The sequence below is a fragment of the Hyaena hyaena genome, unplaced genomic scaffold (genome assembly GCF_003009895.1).
Source record: "Hyaena hyaena isolate Hyena2069 unplaced genomic scaffold, ASM300989v1 scaffold_631, whole genome shotgun sequence".
NCBI classification, from domain to species: Eukaryota; Metazoa; Chordata; class Mammalia; order Carnivora; family Hyaenidae; genus Hyaena; species Hyaena hyaena.
Window position 1 is genome coordinate 620394 of NW_024081264.1, and position 23939 is coordinate 644332.

Sequence of the window (23939 nt, forward strand, 5' to 3'; positions counted from 1 at the left end):
GCCCTTTAATTCAGCAGTGCTTTATGCTGCCTTAGAAAAAAAAAAAAGACTTAAACAGATCAACAAATATTTATATCAGATTTGAGAGTCTAAAGCTCATAAAAGTCAAAACGGGGAGTTTCTATTAAGTTACAGTTACCAAGAGAGCACGTGATATTTCCCCCAAAATACGGCAGTGTTTTGGAAACCTGGAGCACAAAACCACTCATGTAATTGGCACAGAAAACCAGAAAGTTTGGTTTGAACCTCAAAGGGAGTTTTGCCAAGGCCTTACTGTCTGCACATGAAGTTTTGGTTCTTCAGTGCAGAACAAATGATCTGTTTTCATTTTTAGGCATGTCAGACCCGAACTGGCCTGAAGAGAGTCCTGTACCACTCACGAGAGCTGATGGCACTAACACTGTGTGTCCAAGATATGCAAATGATAGTGTATATGCTAACTGGATGGTTTCACCCTCAGCGGCACAATTAATGGACGCATTTGATAGTTAACATTTCTTTGTGAAAGGTAATGGACTCACAAGGGGAAGAAACATGCCGAGAACAGAAAGTCTGCCGGCCCCTCCTTTGTGCACTTCACACTGGCTGGTGATTTTCCCTCCTGGCAGATGTAGCGCGCTGGACCAGAGTTCCGAGTCCAGCCTTTAGGTGTTCCTTCCTCTCCAGCCCTTGGCAGTGCCCTGTGTTGGTCTGTGTTCATCAGTGACCACCACACACTCTGCTCACACATGTGGGTCCCTCACTCACTACCTGAGCAGTCTGATTTTTCTTGTTGCCAGCAAACAAGGCAACACAAATTAAACATGAAGCACACACACAAAAAAGGCAGCAGGAAAAAAAAACCTGGCCCAAACAACACATCCTTGTTCAGAACAAGAAGCCCAGCAAGGCTCTATCACGGCATCGAAGCCTTGGCCAGGGCTGGAGGGGATGAGGGGACCTCGGGACAGGCCTCAGCTCAGCATTTGAGATCCTGGGAGTGGGTTTTTATTTTTAAATCATGTAACCTTTTCTTAGGAAGACGTTTGATTTTTAATGATTTAAATGATTCTTCAATTTAGCACAATAGAGAGATTTGATGCCATATTTGCTATGTAGATAAGCGGTGTGAGAGGACAAGGCTCCCTGGACACATCACTGTTGTCCCCATCACTGAGTGAGCACTACCCCCTGACAAGAACAGAATGAAGAAGAGGGGTTTTTGAATGGAGCGGCCTCCCATCCCGGGATTGCTAACAGCTGAAACTCGGCTGCCGTGAATCCCACCCCTGCCGGCCTCCAGGGTGCCACATGTCCAGTGCCAGAAAACGGTGACTCGTCTCACACATTAGGAGTGGGTGGGGTCAGTGCTCAGTTTAAAAGGGACAGTTCAGCTAGTTCCATTAGAAGTAACGTTAACAGTGACCGAGGATTGCTACCCCTCTGATTACAATTCTGATGTGGGAAAGACAATGTTTTGGCTCTCATAGAGCTTGTGTGAAAAGGTACGTGTATCTACTCTTTCTGTGTTTGTAACTTACTGCTGCTATATAGCAAGACACTTTTGTTTATTAGATTCTGACCATGACTCATAAGCTTCTTGTCATTCTTCACTGCTTGTTTGTGGTCACAGACACACAGCGCTCCTCCCATCTTGTGGAGGCGGCTTTCGGGAAGTCCCTGACAGCTCTTCTGTGTAACTTTGCAGGAGAGGGTCAGTTACCAATACACTGCCTGGCCTTCAGACTTAAAGCACTGTGAAAGATTGACAGTAGTCTCATCCAAATACTATATCCTACAGGCATTCCACAAAAGCAGTCAAATGGGGGCATTTTTGTGGCCAAGAAGGCTTGGACGAGTATGTATCAGAGCCTCATGAGGGGTGTGTGTGTGTGTGTGTGTGTGTGTGTGTGTGTGTGCGTGTGTCTCACCCAGAGAGAGCTGGAAAAACAATTACTGGAGATACAACATAGCTTTAGTTTAGGCTGTTTTTCAAACACACTGCGATAAGTTCTGTTACAAATATCTAATTGTGGTAAACTTTTGATTTTCAGATTTGCTCAATGATAGTCTTAGTAATGCAAAAATAAGGAGAAACTCTCTCAAATAATTAAACATACCTACCCAATGAGTTGCCACAGTAGGTTTGTTCTTGGTAGGGTGAGAACTCCAGGCCGAACTGGCTGACCCAGTGATGGGGAATTAACCCTTGACCAATAATCTAATTGTCTATTCCTGAGTTTTAAAAGCACTCATATTTACTAGTCCTATCAGACAATTTTCATATGCATATACACAGAAGTTACTAAGTATTAACTATTACTGGGTATAAGTAGCAATCTGTCAGGTATTAAAATTTGTGAAATCTATTTATGAAAGGTTATTAAACCATACCATGTTAATTTGCTTTTGTAATCAAGGTGACTAAGAAAATAATTTGTTATGTAAATAAAATCATGTGTCATAAAATGTGTATACTTCTTTTCTCTTTTTAACTTCCAGTTGGAAACCTCAGGTTTCTGATTTTGAAGTTTCAGTATAAGGATTGAAATATTGCAAGGAAACCTGTTGTATCTATTGACTTGTCTTACTCAATATGTATGTGATTAGGCACATTTATGGCAACTGTTAAAACTCCTCTAATTTCACCATTCAGGGAATTCCTTCCTTTATGTTTCCTTCCCTAAAATAGAGCAGCAGCCATGTCTAGTTGAGATATTTGTGGCTCTCTGGCAGTTTGCCTGTGGCTTATTTCTTGAAGCTGCAGTTGGACAGTTGTATGAGAGAGGATATAAATGCATAGCCATAAGGGAAGGTCCATTACAGTCAGACGAAAAAAATTTGCCCCGAACCACCATGAAGCTTTAAATACTAAGTGCTTCTGTTTATGCCTTTCTGTTGGGTTGTGTAGGCATATTCTGACCACCTCCTCCAAGGCCTGGCAAGGAGTAGGTGGGTCAGTTGACAATCAATGTTGTTACCAACATAAATCTGATTTATGGTTGTGTTGTGTGCACACGTGTGCACACACGGGCTGCCCCTGGCCCTCAGAGCTATAGCTTCTGGCCCTCAGCACCTGTGTCTGCTCTTGGTGTCCTCCTTCAATGTAGCCACAGGGACTAGAAATAAATATAATTTCTAAGGTCTGTTATTTGCTACAGCCTTTCTCTCTGAATGTTTAGAAACCTATGTCAGGAAAAGTTCATACTAAAATACTAAAAGCCCCTTTTTCAAGAGCATTGAACTTCTATCAAGAACGTTTGCATGTGTGTGTTTGGTTTATTTGTCTTTAAAAGTACATTTCTCCACCAACTTCCACAAAGGATGCTTTCCCTCCACAAGGCCAGCTTATTTGGGTGGAAATTTAGCTGAATATAATGTCTGAGAAGGGGGCCCAGAAAAATACTTCTCATACAAAAGAAAATTGAAAGGAAAAGCATAATTTCCCCTAGTATAAATAAAGCATTTTTCCCAGTGAATGGTTTCCTCTCCTCCTTTGAGCATATTTACTTGTAGGATACTTAGCAAGTGGTATTTAAGGTGGTTCTAGGAGGTGCCTGAGAAGCCCTTACCTCTGTGGCCCCAGAAAGACATAGTCTGGGTCTGAAGGGCACGTGCGGAGGTGGGGGCCGGGGGAGGGGGGAGGGGCGGAGAGCGTGTCTCATCTCTTCAGCGTGAAGATAGGCACAGAGCTTACTTATCCCCTGCTCTCGCCCCCATGTGTACAGAAAACACCCCTTTCCACTGAGGATGCCTGCTGTGTCCTCGTTCCTTCCCCAGCTGCAGCCTCAATGGCCTTGTTAGTACTGTGTTAGGAATTCACATGAAGGGTTCTTAGCAGGCGTCATGAAAAAATCAGAACCTGTATGTAGAGTTTTTCAGTTTGGGGCACCTCTCTATGTCTGCAGCCGAGGCTGGATGGGTGGCAGGTAGTGTGACAGCAGGAAGAATAAGCATCACACCCAGAGTTAAAGAGGAACACGCTATCGATGCCCAAAAGAAATCATGGTTAATCTTGGCAACTCAGTTTTGATTGCTGTGTCAAGGGATAAGATATTTTTTCAGATGTTTCTGGGATGTGCTAAATCACAGGACCTGGCCAAGCAACATCTCTCAGCGGGAGCCCAGGCCCAGAATCGCCACAGGGAGGCCATCTACAGGAACGTGTGGCTGCAGGAACAGTGTCCCAGGGAACTGGGCCAGGCAGCATGGAAGAAGTCACAACCCGAGACCACCACAGCCACTGTGACACCAGGAGGTACCACAGTCCTGCATCCTTTCAGAGGACACTGAGCAATTCAAGTTCAAAGTTAGCATGAACAGGCAAGGTAAGGAAAGTGCATTCTAAAACTAAAAAATATTTTTTGAGAAAGAAATCATTTTGGTATTTCATATGCAGACAATACTTACCATGAAAACTGTCAATTTCTTGAATAAAACTGTGACGCTTCATTCTAAGCATCCCTGTTTTTATTTACCTTGGTCAGTTTTGTAAACAATATCAGAGTAAACCATATGCTCTTTGGGTGCTCTTGTGTCTCACCTCCACACCAGTCCTCTTCTGCACGTGTCATTTCCCCCATGGGGGAAAGCCATTCTTGTGGGTCAGGAGAATAAAGAATATGAGTCTGCCTCTTACTACCTGAGGCAAAGGGCTTGGCTGGCAGGATGGCAGGGAGCCCACACAGTGCCTGTATCGCTGCCCCTTGTCCTCAGAATCATCATTCACCAAGAGCCTCTGACTTGCTTCATAGTTTGTGCCTCCTGAGTTTTAAAGAGTTTGAGGGGCACCTGGGTGGCTCCAGTTGGTTAAACATCCAGCTTGGTTTTGGCTTAGATCATGATCTCACAGTTTCATGAATTCAAGCCTTCATCGGTCTCTGCACTGTCAGCGCAGAGCTTACTTGGGATTTCCTCTCCCTCCTAGCTTTCTGCTCCTCCCCCATGCACACTGTCACTGTCTCTCTCAAAATAAAGAAATAAACTTAAAAAAATAAATACAGAGCTTGAAAATGTTCCTGGAGGCTCTGTGGCCACAGCAGGCCAGGAGCATGCCAAGAGTTTGAGGGGCTCCGTAAGTGTGTGGAAAGAAAAGATCATCAGATGTGATTTTTAGGAAAATCCTGACACAGAGGTTGCCAGGATTTTGGTGTGTCATAAGATAGTGATTGAAAAGTATAAGTGTTGTAGTAGAAAATTGTATCTTTGAAGAGAAGTCCAATTATCCATAATCTTTAGTTTTGTAGAAATAAGTAAAGGCCATCCAAATGAGAACAAGCAGAGGATATTTATTCTGAACTTGCTATGCAGTAGGGGAGTCAACCACCAGCAATAGCTTTTGACAGAAATGCAAAGGCAGGCAGAGGAGGGAAAAGCTTTATATTAGAAAAGGGGGTGATGGAGAGAGGCCTCAGGCATGTGGTGATGGGAGGTGTTGGCATGGGGAAGCTGGAGCTAGGCTACCTGGAAACCAGGAATCTTATGCAATTCATTTTGGGAACATAGTTGGCTTTCTCTGGTTGGTCCTGATTTGGAAGTAGGAGCAAAAAATAGGGAAATGGGCAGTCATTGACCATGCCCTGACCATTCCGGGCTGGTTCCTGCACAGGTGTGGGTCAGAGGTTCTCAGTGTACCTGTGGTCTGATCATTGTCTGCTTGCGTGTTCAGTCTTTCCATCCTCCTCTCGGATCATTTTCTTGCTTGTGACAGGTTGATGAATTTAGGGAAGTCTAGAAATCCAGATCTTCACTGCTTTGAGACTGATAGTCCAGTCGTCACCATGGCCAAGTATCTTCTCAGACTTTCTGTTGTACATCATGGTTTGTTCCATCTGACGAGGAAGTGTCTGTGCAGAAGCATTTCAGACCCTGTATAGAATGCAGTGGACCAGTATCACGACCACTATAGCCAAAACAAGAACAACCAATAACCCCTGTAAGATGCTTTGAATCCACAACCCTAACCTAGACTAAGGATGAATCCCACACAGGTTATGAAGATCAACCTTACAGAGCAAATAGTTTTTGCCCTTTAAGGCATTGTACAGCCTGCCCCACCTTGCTTGTGTCACTGATCCAAGTACAATACTAGGGATGGTGTTCGCCATTTCTAACCTACATGAAATTTAGAACAATGCCACCCTCTCTTTACAGCTTCTCCAACAGTGTTGATGTAAGGTAGTAATCCATCCGCGCTCTACGAGTGGTTTCAAGGAAAAATGTAGCTGTTTGGTATCATGATCTGCTACGGCATTTTCTTTAGCTTCAACCTTCTCTCTTTTTGCATGGTTCTTAGACTTGATAATAGCCACCTCTGTGGTAAGTAAAGTGCATCTAAAAATTGCCTAATTTGCTCTCCATTTTTATGCAGGTTCTAGCAACCCAAATTCGTGTAGCACTCCAAAAGCATACTTCCTATCTGTATATATGTTCACTCCCTAGTCTTGGCTAGTTAAGCCAGAGTTAAGCTCTAGTAAATACAATAAGTTCTGCCATTTAGACTGATTTTACATCAGGTAAAGGACTATACTCTAAAGGAGACCTTCAGTTAGTGATAGTATATGCTGCTTGATAATGACTAGCATTGAGAATGATCCATGAACAAACGGGATTAGCTCAAGGTTCTCAACATGAGACTATAATAAATCTGAGTTAGGTGCTGAGAGTTCCCAAATTATCTGAGGTAACACCATCATAAGGCTTCCCTTCTTCGAGGAGGAAGGTGAGTGCCAGGATTCGGGGTGTTGTAGCAGTAAGTAGTACTTGAGAGGGAGAGAGTAATAGAATTTCAAAAGAGGTTAATCAGCTGCCTGAAAAGTGCTGTGTTCTCAGTCAGTAGTAATGTCTTTACTTCAGGAAGAATCATGAGGTCAAGCGAAGAGCCTGAAACTAGCTCAGCAGAAGCATCAACAAATTTTGCAGCAGAGCACTTGCCCTAACACTAGGGAGAGATGTCTTTACAGCACGTCAAGGGAAGGCTATAGTCAGTGATGGCTTTTGGATAGTTCCCATGAAACTCCGAGGGCTTGTCTGAATTGCTCATGCACAAATAGACGAAAGGGCTTTCTGTTGTTTGGAATGTCTAGGAAAGGATACCATTGAGGAGCCACCTGCAGGTCCCAGAAAGCCTGTCCCTGTTTGGGCTCCCAGAGGAGAGAATCTCTTACTAAGAACATATAGTTCATTAAAAAGTGTCAGAATTACAGAAAAAAATTAGCACCCATTGTCTGCAAAATCTAGTTAAACCTTTAAATCATCTCAAACGCCATTTTGTCAGGGATCTACCATTGATTTGAGGAGCTTTTAGTCTATCAAAAGAGAATGGTTTCCCCCTTCTACATGGATCACGCCCTAAATAACAGACTGCATTCTGGCAAAATGGTCATTTATCTTTTGAAAATTTTTTTTTCTAAATATTACTTGTTGTCAAGTTAGCTAACATAGTGTATAGAGTATGCTCTTGGTTTGGGGAGTAGATTCTCGTGATTCATCGCTCACATACAACACCCCGTGTTCATCCCAGCAAGTGCCCTCCTCAGTGCCCATCACCCATTTTCCCCTGCCCTCCACCCCCCCTTCAATCCTCAGTTTGTTCTTTGTATTTAAGAGTCTCTTATGGTTTGCCTCCCTCCCTCTCTGTAACTATTTTTCCCCTTCCCCTCCCCCATGGTCTTCTGTTATGTTTCTCAAATTCCACATATGAGTGAAAATGTATGATATCTGTCTTTCTCTGACTGACTTATTTCACTTAGCATAATACCCTCTAGTTCCATCCACATTGTGGCAAATGGCAAGATTTCATTCTTTCTAATTGCCAAGTAGTATTCCATTGTATATATAAACCACATCTTCTTTATCCATTCATCAGTTGATAGACATTCAGGCTCTTTCCATAATTTGACTGTTATTGATAACACTGCTATAAGCATTGGGTTACATGTGCCCCTACAAATCAGCACTCCTGAATCCTTTGGGTAAATTCCTACTAGTGCTATTACTGGGTGGTAGGGTAATTTTATTTTTAATTATTTAACCCCCTTCTTCTAAGGCTGAGGATAAGTAAATGGAATCCTTTCCACCTATTGTGTCAAAACAATCACAAGGGAAATTTAGATCATTTAAATCTTGATTAATAACCTGGGAAAAAATAGAAGGGCACTGCAGTGAAACCTTGGGGCATGACTGTCCAGAAAGATTGTTGTCCTCCCCAGATGAAGGCAAGAAAGGTACTGTCATCCAAACACATATTCAAAATACAAATATTGTGTGAGTCCATTCATATGAGATATGTAGAGCAGTCATTCATAGAGACAGAAAGTAAAATGGTGGTTGCCAGGGGCTGGGAGAAGGGAAAGTGGGAAGTTAGTGCTTAATGGGGAAAGAGTTTCAGCTTGGGATGATGAAAAAGTTCTAGAGATGGGTGGTGGAGATGACTGTACAACAATGTGAATATACTTGATGCCACTGAACTGTACATTTAAAAATGGGTAAAACTGGGGCTCCTGGGTGACTCGGTTAAGCGTCTGACTTCAGCTCAGGTCATGATCTCACAGTTTGTGAGTTTGAGCCCTGCTTCGGGCTCTGTGCTAACAGCTCAGAGCCTGGAGCCTGCTTAGGATTCTGTGTCTCCTTCTCTTCCTCTCTCATGCTCTGTCTTTCTCTCTGTCTCTCAAAAATGAATTAACGTTAAAAAAATTGTTTAATAAAACAATGGGTAAAACTGTAGATTCTATGTTATGGAGCTTTTGCTGTTAATGAATACAAAAAGTTATTGACTATCATGTTCTAGAAGCACACTGAAGAAAGCTGAGCAAAGATTCACTACATCCAGTGGCTTCAGTAAGTGGCTCACAGGATGGTATATGGGTTAGAAAGTGAGGAATAATAATTTTGTTAATGTCTCTAAGTTTTTAAACAAATGGGTATTTATGTCCGCTTGGTTTCTTTGCTGCCAGGATGGGCATATTACAAGGGGAAGGGATGAGAAGACCTTTGGATATAAGGCTTTCAACTGTAAGTTTGATACCTTCCTTTGCTTCTGACTTCAAGGAATATTGGGGAAGTTTGAATAATGGTTTGGCAGGTTCTCTCTGAACTTTAATAGGTTCTGCTCCAGTTATTTTTTCTTCATTACAGTAAAACTTTTAGCCCATAAAATGTCAAGAAAATTATCTGGGATATGTATCAAATATAATGGAGAAGACAAAGGTATATCCAGAGCAGAATCAACTTGCTTATGAATAAAAGTATCCTTTGGAATCTCACAAATAGTCCCAAGTAGTCTGGTGTGCATTGAATATTGCAGAGTAAAGTGTCTCCCTGTTACATTTGCAGAGACAGTATTACAGAGCAGGAAGAAACCTTTTGCAATCAAGGGCTCAAAGCTTACAGGTAAGGTTTAGGAAATAGAGAAAATCTGTGGGTTTTTAAAAATGCTTATCATCTGCTGTATGTTTACTCCCAGGAAAAGGGTGAGCAAAAGTGGCAGGGTTTATACAGAAAGAGTAGCACCTGAATCTTACCAGACATTGGTGAGGTTGCCATCTATAGTGGGTAAAATTGTGTCCCCCAAAAGATATGTTCAAGTCCTACTCCCAGAGCCCGGGAGGAGCTCTTTGTTGAAAATGAGGTCTCTGTTGATGCAATCAAGTTAAGATGAGGTCATACTGCATTAAGGTAGCCCCTAACCCAGTGATGGGCACCCTTCTCAGAAGAGAGAAATTTGGACATAAGGAAGGCACACAAGGAAGAACATAAAGATGGACGCTGGTCTGGTGAGAATCCCAGACTCTTCAAAGTCTGTGAAGCCAGCTGAAGCAACAGGATTCTAGAGCCTGTGACAGTGTTCTACCCCACGATTCTCCATATGACAAACAACACTTATAGACAGGACACAAACTAGTAACGTAAAAGATGGCAAAAAGGGATGAAAGGAATGGACTGATTCCATCAAAGATGCCAAACAAATGGAAATCAATAACAAAAAGTAGATTCCCACACCGAGAATAAATACCCAAGGAACTCAGCGCAAAGCAAAGCAAAGCAAGCAGAGGTCAGACCCAATGCCAATTTACCATATCCTTATAGGCTTGATAAACCAAGAAACGCAGGGCACAAGGAGCTTGTGTGGATACCACACTTGATTGAAGGCAACAAGCAGGGAAGACTATATCTTGGTGGAGCCACTGGGAAAACTGGAAACAAAGATGGCCCAAATGAGAACAGGCAAAGGCTAACCAGAGCTTGCAACAGCAAGGGAGTCAGCCTCCATCACTTTCTTTTTTTTTTTTTTAATTTATTTCTAGGAGAGAGAGAGAGACAGACAGCGTGAGCAGGGGAGGGTCAGAGAGAGAGGGAGACACAGACTCCGAAATAGGCTCCAGGCTCTGAGCTGGCTGTCAGCACAGAGCCCGACGCGGGCCTCGAACCCACGAACTGCGAGATCATGACCCAAGCGAAAGTCGGACGCTCAACTGACTAAGCCACCCAGGCGCCCCAGCCTCCATCACTTTCATTTGGCAGGAGCTCAAAAGTAGACTAGTGGAGTGGGAAAGGTTTATAGTTAAAAACAAAGCCTCAGATTGGAGATTGGGGCGGGAGGGAACACTACATTCTTCTGATATTAATATGCCACAACTGTCCTTTAGTATTTTTCTCAATGGAACTACTTATTTTATGCTCCCCAGTAGATCACCTATTAGCTGCCAAAGGGTTTGAATTATCCATTATCTTCTCTCCAAATTTAAATTACACACATTTAGTGTAACAATTTAAAAAATAATAAAACACTAACAACTTAAATCCATTGGTGGCAGAATCAAATATTTTAAAAACAACAGTTCTAATGCAGGATTCGAATAACAGTTTACAAGAAGTGACAACAAACCCTAACCCCATTGCTTCCATTTCATGTCAGGTTCTGTCCTGGGAGAGCCTCTGCAGTTTCCTCTCAGAGTTTCTGTCTTCTCCACTGTAAACAGAGGACCATAAACTACTCCACGGGGATGTCAAGAGGATTAGAGCGATTAAAATGGAAGGAGCACTGGGAAAACCAGCGCTGCTGAGTGCACCCTCAGCCTGTGCCAGATGTGGCTATGCAGAATGATCAGTAAGGAAAGTATGGGATAAAGGAAGAAAAACAAACACTATGAATAAAAAAGAAAGCCCAGCACTTAGAAGGCTAGTGGAAGTAGAGAAAGAATGGAATGTTTAACATGGAGTGGAGTGATTTTACTGTGCATTGCAGCACATTAGGAAATGAGCCTGTTTTGCATCTGGTTAGTGAAAGTATAGACTTCTCATGCTGTTACTTTGGCCCCCATTAGAGGAAAGTTAGAGCTGTAGAATTTACCATTATGCATTCATTCATTCATTCACATATCCGTGGGTATGCAGTGAGCACCTGTAATGGGTCAGGCCCTGTGTCTGGCTTAGGGGTGCTGTCCCTGCCCTAGGAGACAGATAAGCTCAGCCAATTTAAAGTGTCTAGGGACAACATAAAGAACAGCCCAAGCATTTGCCATTATTGGATATGAGGCTAGAGGACAAGATCCAGATACTCTTTTTTTCTATGGAATTCCTAAGGGCCATCAGCAGGAATGTCAAGTACAGGCCGATTATAACATCTTAACTAAGAACATGTAGTGAACTTGGATTGAGAACTTCAAAGCTGCCAGCTTGGGAATATAATCCCCAGACAGTTCAGTGGCCTGCCATTTATATTTACTTGAAATAACACCTTAAGCATTTAAAGAATGTCTGCCTTATCCTCTCAAATCCACCAATGCTGTGCTCTGTACCCACCCTCTAATTCTCCCAAGACAAAATACTTCACCTCTGCATTCACACTCCTAAGTTGGGAGCTCAGACTTACAGGACAAACACTCATGGCAGGTTTTAGTACTAGATAACTAATTTATACTGAGTAGACTCACACAAGGCCGCTTGCTATACTAGAGCATAGCCAGGCATCCAGACAGAAAGCTTAATTAGCAAAATTAGTCACTCATGCCATCTGCCCAAGGGGCTAGTCAAGTGGCAGAGATTCTGGATAAGGGAGAGACCCTTGTGTGTTCTTATTTTAATCAATTCCACTCACATTTATTGAACATTACTATGTGTTCAGAAGGTCACAGACCCATGGAATCTATGACTAGATGAATTATTTACTCTTGGACCAGGTTAGGAGGAAGGAGTGTTAAAACTATGTTTACAGTTGCTCAGAAATGGTATGCGAGAAAAAATGATGTGAGTAGTGACACCTTGAAATTGGGAAGAAGTTGCATATTCAGCAAGCCTGACTTAGAAGTAGACTATCCGGACTCTCTTACTGGTATGATTTCCCACAAGACATATCTGAGGAGAACAGCTGTGTTAAAGACATCCCAATAACCATCGTCCAAGGAAGACAGCAGTGATTAGGAGCAGATACTCCGAGGAATGCCACTTCTACAGGATGCATCCCAGACTCACCTCAGTCTTCTGCTCTGACTAATGTGCTTGTTGGTGACAGTGAGCTCCAACTGCCTGCCATACGCCAGGCACAGTGCCAAAGACTTCAAATACAAAATTGTATTTAACCCTCACAACCACCTTAGGAAGCATATGCTGTTGTTACTACAACACCGCTGAGGAAACAGGCTTAGAGAGGCTAAGTGTGGTAACCTGCCAAGGTAGCCCTATAACGAAAGCAGAACCTGGTGAGAGGCAGACCCCAGCGCTGCTCTTAGCGCCTCCGGGTCCTACCCAGACATAGGCAGGGGCCGCGCTGTCTGGCATCCCCTCCTCTGCTCAGACCATTACTCTCCAGGGCTGGACAAAGTGCCCTGGGGATGTCCCTAAAATAAGCAGTTGAGTGGAGGGGGTGTTAGTGAGGGCTTTCTTTTTTTCCACTCACTAAAATCATGCAATATCAGATCTCACGCCGTCTTCTAGAATGTCTACCTCTAATCCTTCGTTTCGCATATAAGGAAACCCAGGTCCAAAGAAACGGAATGGCTAAAGGTTCAGTGGCAGCTCAGGACTTCCTCGCTGGGGCCTCGCGCGCAGCCCAGTACACGCTAGGACGCTCGGACACCTCTGGCGACCTGTCCGTCCTTAGCCCACGAAGGCACTCCTCGCCCCTTCGGGCTTCCAGGACAGGGGTCCCGGACAGTACAGCGCTGCCATCCTCAGCTGAGTTTCGCCCTCTGGCAAAGTCAGCGGTCCGCTAGAGCTGGCACTCCCGTCCCTGTAGACTCTTGCTTCAGGGAGAACGGTTTTCTGTCTAGGGCACTCTCCTGGTCTCTACATATCGTTTTGGAACCACATACATACATATTTTAAACAGATAATCGATTAATCAGTATTGTATGCCAGTTACTGAGCTTCCTCTGCCTGACACTGGGTGCGGGCGGGGAGTGGGCGGGGCTAAGGCGGGGCTGTCGGTGTTGGGCGTGGGCGTGGGCGGGGCGGGACCGGCGCGAGCCGCAGCGGCTGTCTCATTTCCTCACGCGCGCCGGAAGTGGCGGTTGTCGGCGCCGCGGCGTGCCGTGGGCTGTGAGGTGGCTGCTTCCCCTGTGCGCGGGGCGCCGCCGGGGTATGCCCGCTGCCGGGGAGGAGGCGGCGGGGCGGCGGTCGCCTTGCGAGGACTGAGGAACGCGGTGAGTACCCGGCCCCACCCGGCCTTGCCTCCCCGCGCGGCTCTCGCGACTCGGGCCCAAGCGGTGCGGGCCAAGGGCTGTGGGTCCCTTCTGTCCGGGTCGGGTCACTTTCTCCGACGAGCCCTCCGACAAGAGGGGGTCCTGTCCGGATGGGGTCGCCTCCTGGAGAAGCCCTCCGGAGACCGCTGCGGTGTCAGGAAAAGCCACAGTTTTTCGGAGCGATTTGAGTTTTCTGTTGAGAACGATGCTGTCAGAGACCGTTGGTTTGGGTGTGTTTTATTTTTGTCACTTTTTTTTCTTTTAAAGCTCTAACTCAGCACCATCCCTGCTTCTCTCAGTGCATAAACTTTGCAGTCAGCTGTTACCCCTTTATTGCGTTAAGTAGAATCCGCTGACAGCAGCCCCTCGCGGCTTCTGCCAGACACCAGGCACCTTTAAAAGATGCACGTTTGTGTAGACTTGAGTGGGGCCGAGGACACCACAGGGCAGGCACCTTCTTGTATTTTCAGACGGCATCTGGAAAATTGCACTGTGGCCGAACACCTTGCTGCGGAATCATTTGTGAACGCCGGTAGTGATGCTTTTATTTGTGATGACAGGATGAAACATTGATTATAAATCTTCAGCTTTTATCCTTCAGCCTGCTCTTGAGATTTATGTGCAGTGTGTGGACATTTTTAACCTCATTGAAGGTTCTGGGGAACTGGGCCTTCATTTCTCATGGAATTAATGTTGTCTTTAGATGTCGCATTAAAACCATACTTCCAAACTTGGAGGTGGGAAACCAAGTATTTTATGACTGAGAATGTTAACCTTCATTTTGTATGGTTCTTCTGGTACCATTTTTTAAAAACTCTCTTGTGACTAAAAAAAAAAGGTAAAAAGGATTTCGGGTTTCCAGTATTTATGGCTTGGGAAATTTTGACATCAGTACACACAGTTTTAGTTCCAAATAGTTTGGAAATTACGTTTTTGTCTTTCTTAACTTTTTTATTGAGATATACATATGAAGTCATCAAGTTCATAAATCTTTCTTATACAGCTCAGTTAATATTTATTGACTTGTATAACCACAAGCTAGGTGAAATTATACTTATAGAACAATTCCATCATCCCAGGAGTTTCCCTCTGCTTCTTCCAAGTTTTACTGCTGCCGCCCCCCTTCTCCCCGATTTCTGCCATCAACTCTTAGGTTTGTCTGTTTTGAGCTTGATGTTAATGGATTCATGCAGAATGTTCCACACATTGCCTGTGAGATTCACCCATGATGTTTCATGTATCAGTAGTTCATTTTTTTTTATTGCTGTTTAGTATTCCATTGTATGACCATATGACTGTTCTTTTGTTGATGGCTATTTGTTTCCAATTTTTGTTAATTATGTATTTTGAGGAATGCTATGGAACATTCTTGTAAATGTTCTTGGTGAACACACACTTGTGTGCATTTCTGTCAGCTGTGAAATAACTATACTAAGGTAGGCAGAAAATTGTTTTAACCAACCAGGACTCTTTTCTTTTTCAATAGAATTTGTTACTTTTAACTTATATAACATTAAAGATGGGTAAAAAGTATAACTATTATGAGTTCAAGACTTAAGTGATTTATTACCCTATTGTTATTTATTTTTTGGATTGCACACCTATGACAATCTTCTACCAGACTGTCATTACTTGTTTAACTGTCTAATAAGTCTGCTAGGGAGAGCTGGTGATGATCTGTCCCTGAAGCTTATTGCATAACGGTTAGGTAAGAACAGTGTTACTCAAATCGGTCGTTGTTAGGGGAAACGAAACACCAAAAGGATATGACTAAAAATGGATTGAAGAATCATGGGATTGCAAGTCAGTAAACTTAGCATTGCTGTCATACTGTACAAGTACTAAGTGTAAATGTAAAATTGAATTATAGGGTTATTTACAAATATGAATTTAATGCAGGAGTACAATGATTTTGGTGTATACTGAGATGCTGATACATTTATATCAGAAACAGAAACATTTAAATCAGAAACTTTTATATGAGGCGGGAGGGAGATAGACAGCAGAAATCTGTGGCATGTGAAAGATGCCCCAGATGGAACAAATAACAAGAACTAGACCTGAAGCAACGGAGTTGATGTAAGAAACAAAACTTTAAAATTAATATTAGTATGCTCAGATTTGGGAGGACACCATGCCTGTTGAACAGGCTGTCCTGAAAACAAGCAATCAGTTCTTGAATATTAAAACATAGTAAAACACAGAATGAAAAATAGCTAAAATAGATCCAAAAGAGTCAATGCACATCTAACAGCAATTCCAGGAAGGAATAGAAATTAGAAGGGGAGAAATAACCACAGAGATCATGAGGGTAGGCGTATCCAGGCAGAATCTTGGTCATTCAGAGCCAAACAGAAAAATGTATCGGGAAACAAAGTACTGGCAAATGTAAATCAGCCCTTCCTTCTCAGGTCTCCATTTCATCTGTGTAGTGGGGATGATCAGTAAGCATAACCTTTTCAGAGAGCTTGTAGAAAGATGTGGCACAGGTTGAAGGTTTCTGGCTGTGCAAACAGCTCCTATTCTCTCATTCTCCTCCCCTCACAATTCACAATAGATGCCAGATTTCCCATTCTTACCTTATGGTAAAATGGAAATAAAATACTATGTCAAGGAAAGAAAGAAAAGAAATTTGTCTTAGTAGAAGTATCTGAGTTTATGAATGGACTAGACATACTGAGGGCCTTAAACGAGTATTGATAGATACACCTAGATACATTCCAATGAAATTTATGAACTTCATGGATAAATAAGTATACAATCTCATAAGCTTCCAAAGAGAAATATATGGTTACCTGTAAAGGAGTGAAAATGAGATAATGCAGTTAGACTTCTAATTTGGGACATGGAATGTTAGATAACAGTGGAGCAGTGTTTAAATAGTGCTCTTGGGGCATATTTTAGACTCAGAAATTTATCCCTAACCAACCTGGCATTCAAAGTGGGGGCAAAATTGGGTTGGGGTGCCTGGGTGACTCAGTTGAGCATCCAACTCTTGATTTTGGCTCAGGTCATGATCCCACAGTTTCTCATGTTCAGGCCCCACGTTGGACTCTGCACTAACAATGCAGAGCCTGCTTGAGATTCTCCTTCTCTCTCTCTCTCTCTCTCTCCCCGCCCCTCCTCCTGCATGCATTTTCTCTGTCTCTCAAATAAATTAAAAAAAAAAAAAGTGGAAGCAAAATAAAGTCATTTTCACCCATACCCACTAGGAATATCCCAGGATGTACTCTATCAAGTGAAAAATTAATCCAAGAAAAATAGATCTGGAATTCAAGAAACAGAGACTAAAGAAAATAGTATAACTTATTTCTTAACTCTAAGACATTGATAACAATAAGCTAAGAACTATAATGGAATGCTGAGGAAGGATTCATTGACCATAGTAGTTATAGTTTAAAGTCTGTAATCTGGAACAAATATTTACCATTTTAAAAGTTGGTTAAGAAGGTGAGATACAGATAAAGCCATGTTGGAAGACTTACCCTGAGCAAGGGAAAGGCTATCGAGACTGATCAATTACATGCCAAAATGAATACTGTAAGAAATTTTAACCTAGCAGTTCTGTTTTCAGAGATTTATCCTATGGGTGAAATAATATGTGTAAAGTCATGTATATATAAGGCTGCTTATGCTGGGATGTTTAATAGTGGCAGTAGGTTTGGAAGGATACACACTGCAGAAGGGACCTGGGCCTCTGGGATAGGAGGGAGAGGTTTCACTGTATGGCCTTATATCATGTTTAACATTTTTCTCACATGTATTTATTTTGTAGAGTTTTGGAAATATAAAAAATTCTAAGAATGTATTAAATGTAAAGATTTAGAGCACAAGTTGGCAACCTATTTTAGTATGACCTGTGACCTAAGAGTGACTTCTATATTTTTAAGTGCTTGGGGGGTAAAAAACCTAAAAGAAGAATACTTTGTGACATGAAAATTATGGGAAGTTTACATTTCAGTATCCATCGGAATACAGCTATTCATTTGCACATTTTCTGTGACTGCTTTTGTGCTGCAAGGCAGAGTTACTGTCCGGCCCTTTACCTGAAATGTTTGTTAATCCCTGGTTTAGAGCCAGAAATAGACCTCCATACGTATAGGAATTTTGCTTATGATAGAAGTCAAATTTCAGATTAGTGACAAGAGGATGGATTGTTTAATAAATGGTAAGAAGTGGTTATTTGAGGGGAGCCTGGGTGGCTCAGTCGGTTGAGCATCCGACTTCGGCTCAGGTCATGATCTCACGGTTTGTGGGTTCAAGCCCCGCATCGGGGTCTGTGCTGACAGCTAGCTCAGCCTGGAGCCTGTTTCGGATTCTGTGTCTCCCTCTCTTGCTCTCTGACCCTCCCCCCTCCCCTGCTCATGCTCGCTCGCTCTCTCTCAGAAATAAATTAAAAAAAAAACCATTTATTTATTTTTTTAATTTTTAAACATTTATTCATTTTTGAGAGACAGAGACAGAGCGTGAGTGGGAGAGGGATAGAGAGAGAGAGGGGGAGACACAGAATCTGAAGCAGGCTCCAGGCTCTGAGCTGTCAGCACAGAACCTGATGTGGGGCTCGAACTCACTGTCAGTGAGATCGTGATTTGAGCTGAAGTCGGACGCTTAATGGACTGAGCCACCCAGGCACCCCTAAAAAAACATTAAAAAAAAAAAAAAGGTTATTTGAGAAAATGAGTTTTATATTAGGATTATTTTCACTACAAAAGCTAAAATCGAGAAGTCATGCTGGAAGAGACTGATAGATTTGACTCCATTAACAACAACAACAAAACAAAACTTTGCATAAGGGAAATAACACCCACCACTTACTGAGCACTTGTCATGTTTTACTTGATTGTTACCATAACACTGCAAGTAGGTTCTATAATTATTTCTACTTAACAGCTGAGAAAACTGAAGCTTATAGAATTAAAGAATTTATCTATAATGAAGAATTAGAAAGTGATAGAGCAGATGTATGAATTTAGGCTATCTGGCTCCCAAACCTATTACACAGACAAGATAAACTGAAAGAAAGGTTTATAATCTGTTAATACCATTTTGTAGGTATTATCTGTGTCAACACATCTAGATCTACCTCATTCCTTTTAAATGCTCTGTTGTATAAATGTCTGCAATTTACCTACCCTTTTTTTCTCTTATTGATAGACTTTAAGTTGCTTTTATTTTGCTGTTACATGTAGCAGTAGTAAACATCTTATGTGTGTGCCTATATGCTAGTGTAAGTATTTCTATAGTATGAAGTCTTAAAAGTCTTTAAAGTGGAATTGTGAATTGCTGGATTAAAAAGCGTGTGCATTAAATCAGATTTGTCCTTCAAAAAATAAGGTGTGTGTGTGTGTGTGTGTGTATTTTTACTTTAATCAAAGGAATTGAAATATCTTGGAAGGAACCTTGGCCATCCAAATAAATTATTTTATAGATGAAGCCCATATAGATTAAGTATTATGCCCAAGATCACCCTGCTATTGACTTTTGAATCAAGTCACACTTGACTTTTTGAGTTGTTTTTACTGTGCCACAGGCTGCTTTTGACACGTTTTTCTGTTTTACTTTTAATGATAGCATGAGATTTGCTGAAATCTGGGTACCTTGAATATAGTTTTCCCCAGAAATATTTGTCAAAGTGAACCTTCTGGTATTATTTGTTCTTAGCATCCAATACAGTGACTGTCTTAGTTTGGGTAGCTATAACAAAGTATCATAGACTGGCTTATGAACAAAAGACATTTATTTTTCTTAATCTGAGATCAAGGTACCAGTTATAGTTGAGTTCTGGTGAAGGCCTTCTTCTGGATTATAGACTCCAACTTGTTTCTTCAGATGGCAGAAAGGGCTACATTCATTGCTCTTTGGGATATCTTTCATAAGAGCACTAATCCAATTTAAGAGCGCTGCACCCTCATGACCTCTAGTTATCCTCCCAAAGGCCTTATCCCCTTATAAGTAACACATTGGGGGTTAGGATTTCAACATATGAGTGTCTGAGAGAAACATTCAGTCCATTGCAGTGCCTAAAACACAGTAGGTACTCAAATTTTTTTTTAATTTTTTAAAACATTTTTATTCATTTTTGAGAGACAGAACACTAACAGGGAAAGGGTAGAGAGAGAGGGAGACACAGAATCTGAAGCAGGCTGCAGGCTCTGAGGTGTCAGCACAGAACCTGACGCAGAGCTCTAACCCACAAACCACAAGATCATGACCTGAGCCGAAGTCGGACGCTTAACCGAGTGAGTCACCCAGGCACTCCATACTCAAACATTTGTTGAATGAGTGCTACCTTCTGGTGATCAGTACTTTTTATCTCTAAATACAAACCACTTATTCACTGACATGTTAAAGAATCCATGTATCATTGTAACTCATCAATTGCTCAAGGAATAAAAGATTCTAATTCCTTCCCTTACAAATATTTATACTTCATAATGTCTTAGTTTGGTTTTTCTGACAGTGCTTATGTTTTCCAAATAATGCTGTGACTTTTTGTTTTGTAAAAAAATGAACTAAAAATTATAAATTCCGTTTTTGAAAACTTTAGTAAGAAATTTTACAGAAATTTAGGAAGATTATACAGAATAGAACTTTTAAAAAAAAAACGTTATTAAAAGCCAGATTAACATAGTGTAACAATGGTTTCAGAAGTAGAATTTAGTGATTCATCCTCTACATATAACACCCAGTGCTCATGCCAACAAGTGCCCTCCTTAATGCTCATCACCCATTTAGCCCAATCCCCCACCCAACAAACACCCTTCCAGCAGCCCTCAATTTGTTCTCTGTATTTAAGAATCTCTTATGATTTGCCTCCCTCTCCGTTTTTATCTTCAGAATTGAGAATTTTTAATTATTTATGTTTATTTTTTTGAGAAAGAGCAAGGTGGGGAAAGGGCAGAGAGAGAAATCCCAAGCAGGCTCGCTGTCAGTGCAGAGCCCAACACGGAGCTCAAACCCACAAACCGTGAGTTTGTGACCTGAGCCAAAACCAAGAGTTGGACACTTCACCAGCTGAGCCAGGAACCCTCAGAGTAGAACTTTTAAATTAAATAGATTCGAATGAATTGCTTGTATTTTGCAAAAGGCAGTAGGCAAACATTGTAGTGTTTAAGTATCATGGAAATTATATATGAAATATGTATTAGTACTACAAAATTATGGAATCAAAAGATTGAGTAGAAACTGCTTAAAGGCCATATTATAATGTAGGTATCAGTGCCTTAGAATGACCTGTGTTATGTGATCTTCTTTTGTCTCAAAATCATAAGGCAAATAGAAAAGATGTAATGAGACCTTTAGAGTAATATGAGTTTTACTTTTTTGGGAGAGTAAGTGTTGCTTATTTTTGTTTTTGTTTTTTTGTTGTTGTTGTGTTTTTTTAAGATTTTTAATTTTTTAAGTAATCTCTATACCCAGCGTGGCCAGGCTCAAATTTACGACCCCGAGAACAAGAGCTGCATGCTCCACCGACTGGGCCAGCCAGGCGCCCCTCTTATTTTTGTTCTTTAAGTTCAAACTTGTAGTCAGCAAACCTTCATGCTTGTCTTAACAAAATGGAGTTTTCTTTAAAATGCCTCTGGCGCTACTACTAAAACTAAATCTGATTTTTTACAATATCTTCACTGAGGTATAATAGACATTCAGTATACTATACATATTTAACGTATACAAGTTGATCATTTGAACATATGTATACCCTGTGAAATCATCACCACAGTCAAAATTATAGACCCTATCTGTCACTCCCAAACATTTCTTTGTGCTCTTTTATAATTTCTTACTGTTACCACTTCCTCAGCCCACCCCTAGTCCCAGACAACCACTGATTAATGTTCTCTCTGTCACTACAAATTACATTTTCTAGAATTTTATATAAGTAGAATTATACAGTATGTACTCTTTTGTTGTTGAGCTTCTGTCACTGACTGAGAATAATTACAGAGATTCACCGATGATGATACATGTATCAGTATGGCTATACCAGTTTGTTTATCCATTCACTTGTTGATAAACATTTGAGTTGTTCCTAGTTTTTGGTTGTTACATATAAAGCTGCAATGAGCATTTGTGTACAAATTTTTGTATGAACATATGCCTTCATTTTTCTCAGATAAATATCTAAGAATGAAAGGACACAATCATGATAGGCTTATGGTTTAACTTGTTAGCAAACTGTGTAAAACCATCTTAAATTCCTACCAGCAGTATATGAAAGTTCTAGTTCTTCCACATTGTCACTAACATCAGTCTTTTTAATTTTAGTCATTCTAAAATTAGCCATTCCATGTAATGGTATCTCATTGTGGTTTGAATTTGCATTTCTCTAATGACTAAGGGTGTTGAACATTTTTTTCATGTTCCTATTTGAAGTGTTTGCTCAAATATTTTGCCAAGTTTTAATTGAGTTGTGTTTGTTTTGTTATTGCATTTTGATAGTGGTTAAGTATGTATTCTGAGTACAAGTCCTTTGTCAGAAATATGCTTTGCACCTGTTTTCTCTAGATCAGTGACTTGTCTTTTCATTCTCGTAACAGCATCTTCCAAAGAGCATCAGTTAACAAATTTAGACAAAGTCCAGTTTTTTAGTTATGTTGCTGTTCTATCAAAGAAATCTTTGCATAATAACTTAAGGTCACAGAGATTTTCACTTATGCTTCTACTTTTGTAGTTTTAGGTTTTTCATTCATATCTGTGATTCATTTTGAATTATATCCTAGTGGATGTGAAGTAGTTATCTCATTGTAGTTTTGGTATGTGTTTCCCTCTTGGCTAATAATGTTGAGCCATCTTCTCATGTGCTTCTAGGCCATTGTTAATCTTTTTAGAGAAATGTCTAATCAGATCTGTTGCCCATTGTATTATTTATCCTTTTGATATTGAGTGATAAGAGTTCTTTGTATATTCTAGACACAGACCCCTATCAGATATACGATTTACAAATAGTTTCCCCCATTCTGTAATTGTCTTTTCACTTTCTTGATGATATCCTTTGCAGTATAAAAGTTTTTAATTTTAATGAAGTCGAATTTATTTATTTTGTCTTTACTCTTTTGGTGTCATATCTAACAAATCATTGCCTAATTAAAAGCCACAGAGATTTATACTTAGGTTTTGTAAAGAGCTTTATGTTTTTTAACTCTTAATTTAAATCTTTGACCCACTTTGAGTTCATTTTCTAATATAGTGTGAAGTTTCATTCTTTTACATGTGACTATCCAGTTGTCCTAGCACCATTTATTGAAAAAACTATTCTTTCTCCACTGAATTACCTCTCTACCTTGTTGAAATCAATTAATGTGGTCTATTTTTGGACCCTAAACTCTATTGATCTGTATGTCTGTTCCTATACTAGTACCACATTATCTAGAAGTAAGTTTTGAAATGGGGAAGTGTAAGTCCTCCAGTTTCACTCTTCTTTGTCTAGACTGTTTTGGCTATCCTAGGTTTCTTGAATTTCTATATGAATTTTAGGATTAGCTTGTCAACTTCTGTAAAGAAGTTAGTTGGATTCTCAAGAGGATTGTGTTGAATCTGTAAATCAATTTGGAGAATATTGCTGTTGTAATAACATTAAGTCTTCTCATCCATGAACATAGGTGTCTTTCCATTTACCTAAATCTTTGTTAATTTCTTTCAACAATGTTTTGTAGTTTTCAGAGTACAAGTCATATACTGCCGGAGACCGGCTCCAGCTGGTTCCAGGGGTCCCTGAAGGATGGACTGTGTGGGCAAGGGAAGGATGAGAGAGCTGCGAGAATCTTTCTTATCACCAGGCGGGAGTCTCCACTCTGACTGGGGCTCAACTTTATAATTAAGTGTTTGGGGGACAGCACAGAAGTGGCATTTGCCTTAGACAGTGATTTCTAATGGCAAACTTCTTTGATATGTAAGAATTTCCCGGAACATAGATTTGTAGAAGACTCCTGCATAATCTTTATCAATAGTGATTGAGGTAGGGGATTTAGATGCTTATCCTATGGGGAAGGAAGGTATCTTTAGCATAAAGACAATGTTTTTAGCATAAAAAGGGTGAAGTTAGTTCTTTGTGGGCAGGGGTCAGTAGCTTGTTTAAGGCGAAGTATCAAGAAAAACAGGTCTTTCAGGAAACACAGTGTTTGCTCCCATAATCACAAAAGAAAAAGCTCCTCAATAGGTTCCTTCACAGGGTGCAATCAGCATTTTTTTTTTTTTACTTTTTCATTTTAAATTTTATTTCTTTTTTTTTTTTTTTTTACAAATAGTTTATTGTCAAATTGGTTTCCATGTAACACCCAGTGC

At 41.0% G+C, this 23939-nt stretch overlaps 2 protein-coding genes across 3 annotated transcripts in view; both read left to right on the top strand.

The window, feature by feature from the left end:
- RET (ret proto-oncogene) overlaps positions 1-2395 on the top strand; it is a 53202-nt gene extending 50807 nt beyond the window's left edge. The window contains exon 20 of the mRNA XM_039257739.1: positions 335-2395. Within this exon, the coding sequence (XP_039113670.1) occupies positions 335-492 (158 nt within the window). The 3' untranslated portion in view covers positions 493-2395. The remainder of the gene's footprint in view (positions 1-334) is intronic.
- Positions 2396-13481: 11086 nt separating this feature from the next.
- CSGALNACT2 (chondroitin sulfate N-acetylgalactosaminyltransferase 2) overlaps positions 13482-23939 on the top strand; it is a 49277-nt gene continuing 38819 nt past the window's right edge. For both annotated transcript variants that reach the window (XM_039257761.1, XM_039257762.1), the window contains exon 1: positions 13482-13619. The gene's annotated coding sequence lies outside the window, so the exon portion shown is untranslated. The remainder of the gene's footprint in view (positions 13620-23939) is intronic.